Source organism: Phaethon lepturus, unplaced genomic scaffold (genome assembly GCF_000687285.1).
Source record: "Phaethon lepturus isolate BGI_N335 unplaced genomic scaffold, ASM68728v1 scaffold7823, whole genome shotgun sequence".
In the NCBI taxonomy this organism is placed as follows: Eukaryota; Metazoa; Chordata; class Aves; order Phaethontiformes; family Phaethontidae; genus Phaethon; species Phaethon lepturus.
The window spans coordinates 22,584-28,583 of record NW_010531150.1 but is presented as its reverse complement, the minus strand read 5'-3'; the positions used below and the strand labels follow the sequence as shown (position 1 = coordinate 28,583).

Genomic DNA, 6,000 nt, shown 5'->3' with positions numbered 1-6,000 from the left:
CTCTTCCGTGCTATAGTGTAGACACACTATAGACACACTCGGCTTTAGCTGAGAGCAAAGATGCTATTCATCAAGGCTTTTTTTGTGAGGAGGAGGCCTGTCTTCTAGAGGTAGCACCAACAACCGTTGCTGCATTAAATGTCGGTTGAGTAGACTTCCAGTCATTGCTGACTCGTGCTGATTCACACCAGCAGACCGAAAATGAAAACATTGGTGCTAGCTGCCAGCCCTTGGAACTTCTAAGACCCATTAATATGACAGCAGCACAGTCTCATTTAAACACTGCAGTGAGGAATTAAAAAGGCAGAAAGGAAATCCTTTTTTATGTTCTCTCAACAGCACCACGTTAAATCGTGTTTGGGGTTCTGAGACAGTGTTTCGATTTTCTTTGTGCAGATATGCCTTATTATTTCAGTGAAAATACTTCTGTACACACTTATCCGAAGGAAGAATGATTTTCAGCATCAGTTACTGTAAATGTGTTAAATGTTCAGCCATCCTTTAGTTAGTTGCTCCTTGGCCTAGCACTTCATAAATGCTGCCTAAGCATAGGAGAAAATGATGGCACAGAGCAATCTGGCTCAACAGGGTTGCTGTAGGAAGGATATAATCCCAAGCCTTAAAGGCAGCACTGCTTTTCTTCATGCATTGCCTGATGACTGCCTGCAGTGGAGCTTGCTGTGGTTGACCCCAGGTTACCTTACACAGCTGAACCTACAGGCTCATGAGTAACTTGTATTTAAGCATTTTGTGCAGCTTCTCAGTGGGGAGTGAGGGACATGCTCACAGAGGAGCTTACAGGGATGCTTTAGTCTGAAAGTGTTCTGCTCAGGATGTGAGTTGAGGTTGCAGCAGTGCCGTGGTTGTACAGCAGCATGTGTACTTACACCTTGCACTTGCATCGCATCACATCGTGCTGGTGAATTTGGAGTCATTAAGGGATTTGAGGAGCTGCAGTTGTGCATCTCTTCCTCCATAGATAAACTCTGAGCACATAGGTTAATAAGGAAATGGCCGTGAATTACTGCTGTGCTGCATCTGTAAAATGTTTTGGGAGTAAAATGTTCTCTTGAGAAGTACAGGCTAGCAGCAATAGCAGTTCTTGGTGTCTGCGTTAGATCCTCATAATTTTTTTGTAGAGGAAAGAGCACGCTACATTTTTCTCTTCGGGCGAGCGACTTCCTTTCTCAGCCAGACTTGGCCCGTGCTTCACATACGCCATTTCTGAGTAAGCGTTGGCTGGTTCACTTTCCTGCTCATTGATGGTATGAGGCTGGGCTCTGAAAGCACCGTATCTCCCACTGCAATGTCTCCCTCTGCAAAACAGGATTAAGTGCTGTTATCCAGGTTTGGAGTGCCAAGATAGAGCTCAGCAGAGTCATCCCGGGCCAAGTGAGGCAGTTGGGCTCAGGGGGTTTGGCAAAACCATGCATAGGAACAGTACTGAAAAATCCAGTGTTGTTCTGCAATTAGTTAGTGCTGGTATGTTTGGCATAAATTCAGAGTTGTTAGGGATTTAATATATTTGTATTTGTAATGAAGAGGAGATACATATATTCATCACAGTCACTTTTTTCTGTGCGGTTCTTGGCCCAGACACCCCTCAGACATAGGTCTGCCGAGCCTTCTGTCATTAGTACCGTTCCTTAAGGGAGAAAGTAGCATTTTGATCTTTGCAAGGCACAGCTGCGGTTAGAGTCTTCATGTCTGTAGTGTCTGTCAAAATCTGACCTTGATGTTGCTATTGGCAGAAAACATCCCTACCAGTTAGGCTTTTATGTGAATTCAATTTCAATCATGAATCGGTTGATTGATTTTTAAAAAAAAAAAATTTTTATTGCGTCTTCTGAAAGCTGGGTTAAAAATGAGGAAAGATGCCACTGGATTTTTTTAATGGGAATTCACCATTGGTTCATTCTGCGTTCTTTCTTTATTCCTCTTTTCTAGCTACTGATGCAACTTATAGCTGTTTGCTTAATAGAGGAGGATCACAGAGATATTTTTCTCCCTTATGCTGTGACTTTCTGGGATTTTATAATAAAACAGCAGCCCTGTACTCCAGAGGGGGAGAATAAGAGCCTCTGCTCTTCAGATTGATGAAATGTCAGCCTCTTTAGGCATGAAGAGGGGGCAGTGCCTCTTTTCTTTCCTTAGAAAATAGTAAGCACTGGCGTATCAAAGATGGCAAGAAAAGAGAATCTTCCCCCATTCCAATTGAGGGGGCCCCACAGTGGATCTTGTATAGGCTTGGGTCAGGGGGCTGGGGTGAGGAGGGTTGGTAGTCTAAACCTCACAAGTCTAAAAGAGAAGTTTGAGCAGGATGGAAAGACTGATGAACATCTGAACTTGGAACTTGTTTATGGAAGTTTCACTGAGCCGATGTAGTGGTTGGAAAGCAATACAGAAGTGTACCTATTTCTAGATCATAGAATCGTAGAATAGTTTGGGTTGGAAGGGACCTTTAAAGGCCATCTGGTCCAACCCCCCTGCAATGAGCAGGGACATCTTCAACTAGATCAGGTTGCTCAGAGCCCTGTCCAACCTGGCCTGGAATATTTCCAGGGATGGGGCGTCTACCACCTCTCTGGGCAACCTGTGCCAGTGTTTCACCACGCTCATTGTGAAAAACTTCTTCCTTATATCTAGTCTAAATCTACCCTCTTTTAGTTTGAGATCCTCATTATTATTCAGAAGACATGCATAATGCTTAAATAAGATAAAAATGATCCCTTAAATAGATAAAGAACTAAATGTTTATCTAAAATTAAAATAACAGTCATCATCTTTTTTCCCCTCTAATCTATTTTACTAGACTATTTTGAGGATTGTGGTCCTTGGCATATGGGATTACATTGAAAACAAAATAGAGGTAAGCACTGTTACTCTTTGTACTGTTTTTCAGGCAAACACAGTAAGAATATTAAGAACTGCTTTGGGTGGCTTTGTTATAGACCTGATGCAATACTGTATCTTTTAACTTAGATGCATATGTATATGTATATGCACATTCTTCGCATTTTATGCATGGATACATAGCTGTATGATGCAGTCCCTTTTTCTGTGACAGACTCAGAAAAATATGATATTTGGAAATATTTTATTAAGAAGGGATCGTGGGGGGTTTGTTTTATGTGTTTATTTTGTTGCTAGAGCTGTGCTAGTCTAACTCTGGACACCGCTACCCTGAGATAATGAGCCATAGGAGTGAAAATTGTCACAAGACTTGTGTAACCCCATTCCCGTAATCAAGTTGAAATTAGAACTGGTTGAAAGATTGTGTGCAGTTTTCTGATGGAACGTACTGCTTTGGCAAAACCCCCGATTTTATTGTGGAATTATTTTTAATTAAATTGAATTGTGATAAACACCGTAATTTGTACCTCAAATTAAAAATGAGGTAGAATGTGTATGCTGTTGCAGAGGCAGATAAGGAAATGCCTGTGTTATAAGTAACACGTAATCCTGATCTGACCAGAAATCTGGAGATCAGGGAAATTAACAGCTCTTTCTTGATACTGTCTGATAAACTAATACTGCACGGGACGTACCAGAAGAAAATCTGTGTTTTTTGGAGCTTAAGTGGGTCTAGAGGCTTGCACATTTTTGTAATAAAGCTGTAAACCTTTTAACTTGTTTTGCAAAAAAACTGAAGTGAAACTTAAATTGTTAATCCAGATATTCGTATTATTGGGGCTAAATGCAGCAGTTTCTGATAATTTATTTTGGTAATTTGGTATTTGCAGTGATATTGTTCACTGCCCATCTGCCCAAATAGTAGCCGTAAGAAGTGTTTCTTTTCAATACACTGAATTTTTGTGCACAATTCTGAATGTGTGGTGCCTATAAAATCCATGTCCCTGCCTCCTTATGCAAAACATTAATCAATGGTCTTTGGCAGCTGGGAAGGGTCACAGTAGGAATGAGAACGTGGTATTCTATTCTACCTTGCTAGGTGAGTGTAAGGACAGACACAACACTTGCCAGTTTGCTCTGAAATGTATTTAGTCATGCATTTCTGTCTGATGCTTTGCACAATTGCCTTTTCTGATCTAATCCACAATGCGACTAATGTCATGCAAATCATTCTGAGTAGTCCCAGTTGTCAAAATCCTTGAATACCTAGCTGTCCAATAAAGGTGAGAGCAGGGAGTCTTTCTGTCTTGATGTACGGCTGTTCCCACACATGTTGTATCGTCAGGACATGGCCAAGAGCCATCAAGCCTCTTTGCTCCATCTTTTTCTCCTTGTCTTCTTGATCTCTTCATTTAGACAATAAGATCCATGGGCAGGGACTGTATCCTTTTTTGGGATGACATTATGCCAAGTAACAGGTAATAAATACCAATGACAATAAAACTCTTTGGCTTTAATAGCATTTTAGGCTATCACTTCTGCTTGGGGATTTTGGCCAGCATTTCCAAATACCTTTCTCTCTCCCTGCCCTCCCACCACAGTTTATCTCTCTTCACCTCATAAAATGCACTAAGGAATTCTGTTGTGCTACCTAAAAAGGATGCAGCCTTTCTGGGGCTCGGCCACCTCTCATAACCCTTTCAAATATATACCGTAATTGCATTTCTTTTGGGCAAAGTGGGAGCCCTTCAAGTCCCCAGGCAGGAATGGCAGGGTTATGATCTTTAGGAAGGGTTTGAAAAAACTGATTTCTCTCTAGGTGTTTGATGGTGCTGTCATAATCTTGTCCTTGGCACCAATGGTGGCCTCAACAGTGGCTAATGGCCCCAGCAGCCCATGGGATGCTATCAGCCTTATTATCACACTACGAATATGGAGAGTGAAGAGGATCATTGATGGTGAGTGGTGATTCAGTTTATCACTTCAAGAATTACTTGGCAGACTGAGGAAAAAAGAGGTTTTAAAAATAGTAAAAGATTGCTTGCCACCACTGTTTCTGTTGTTCTCCTTCCCCTTACATTTTAAAAGCACTGAACAGAAGAGAATTATGACTCCCATGGAGGAGAGTAGGCCTCAAGTTTGTGGCTCTATCTCCTGTTCCCTATGAGCCTTTAGAATAGATTGGTTGTTTTTTTCTGTTAGGCACCTTCACATCCCCTATCCTGTGAGGTAAATACCCTGACCTGCTTCCTGTCCCTTGCCACCAGCAGTCATTCCTGATTCTGCAAAATAGTTGCTTCCAATCTGCTTTTCTGCTATTTGCTGCACCCTCCCCATTTCCATACATCTAGCTCTGTCTTGAGGCTTTCTTTTCCAAGTTCTTGTCTCTAAGACAATTTTTATGTCAGATTCCAGGAGCATTTTCTTACCCTGAAGTTTCTATGCTGAAGGGGCTCTCTGTAATGCTGATGTGTTTTACAGCATAATAATGAAGCCTGTATCGGCATTGTTTTGCACAGACCTCTGTGGGGAAGCACCAGCGGAGATAAGAAAGCCCCAGCAAGACCAGGTTGCAGAGAGCAGAACTGGTGGTTGTGCCTGGAAGTAAAGACAAACAAAGTTTGTGTTAGCGATTTCAAGCATTTCAGGTTACAGGGAGAAGAGGTGGAAAGGGAATAAATGAAGGGTCACTTTGCTTGTGTGTGAAAGATCAGAGTCAAGTTGTTACTTTGGGTTTAGATGCCCAGGAATCTCTGTATTCAGAGTTGAGGAAAAGTCGTAGCCCCCTGACTGAAGTGTGCAAGAAAAGTTCAGGACCTTGTGTAAAACAGAAAACATCAAGAATTGCAATATGCATGGATCTGTTTTGCTGATCAGTCTGAGTTTGACATAGTCATGGCAGGAGCAAAATTTCCAGAGACGTTCAGAAGACCTATTGAGAACTGGGCTGTAGCTTGAAAAGCAACAGAAGATAAATGCCTTTTTGTTTTTTAAAATACCCTTCTTAGTCTGCTATTTCCATTAAGGACTTATTTCTTACCACAAAGTCTAGGAATTAAATGCTTAGGGCTCTGGAATAGTTCTTTTCCTAAGGGAGCCACACTGTTCAGGTTTAGAGGGGATGGGCCTAACCCTAAGCAGAAAATC

The 6,000-nt window shown here is 41.7% G+C and overlaps 1 protein-coding gene across 1 annotated transcript in view; it reads left to right on the top strand.

The window, feature by feature from the left end:
• LOC104618767 (transmembrane protein C15orf27-like) overlaps positions 1–6,000 on the top strand; it is a gene marked incomplete at both ends in the record, with an annotated part of 41,467 nt that overhangs the window by 13,076 nt on the left and 22,391 nt on the right. Inside the window, 2 exons of the mRNA XM_010284448.1 lie at positions 2,813–2,869; positions 4,673–4,811. Coding sequence (XP_010282750.1) covers positions 2,813–2,869; positions 4,673–4,811 — 196 coding nt within the window. The remainder of the gene's footprint in view (positions 1–2,812; positions 2,870–4,672; positions 4,812–6,000) is intronic.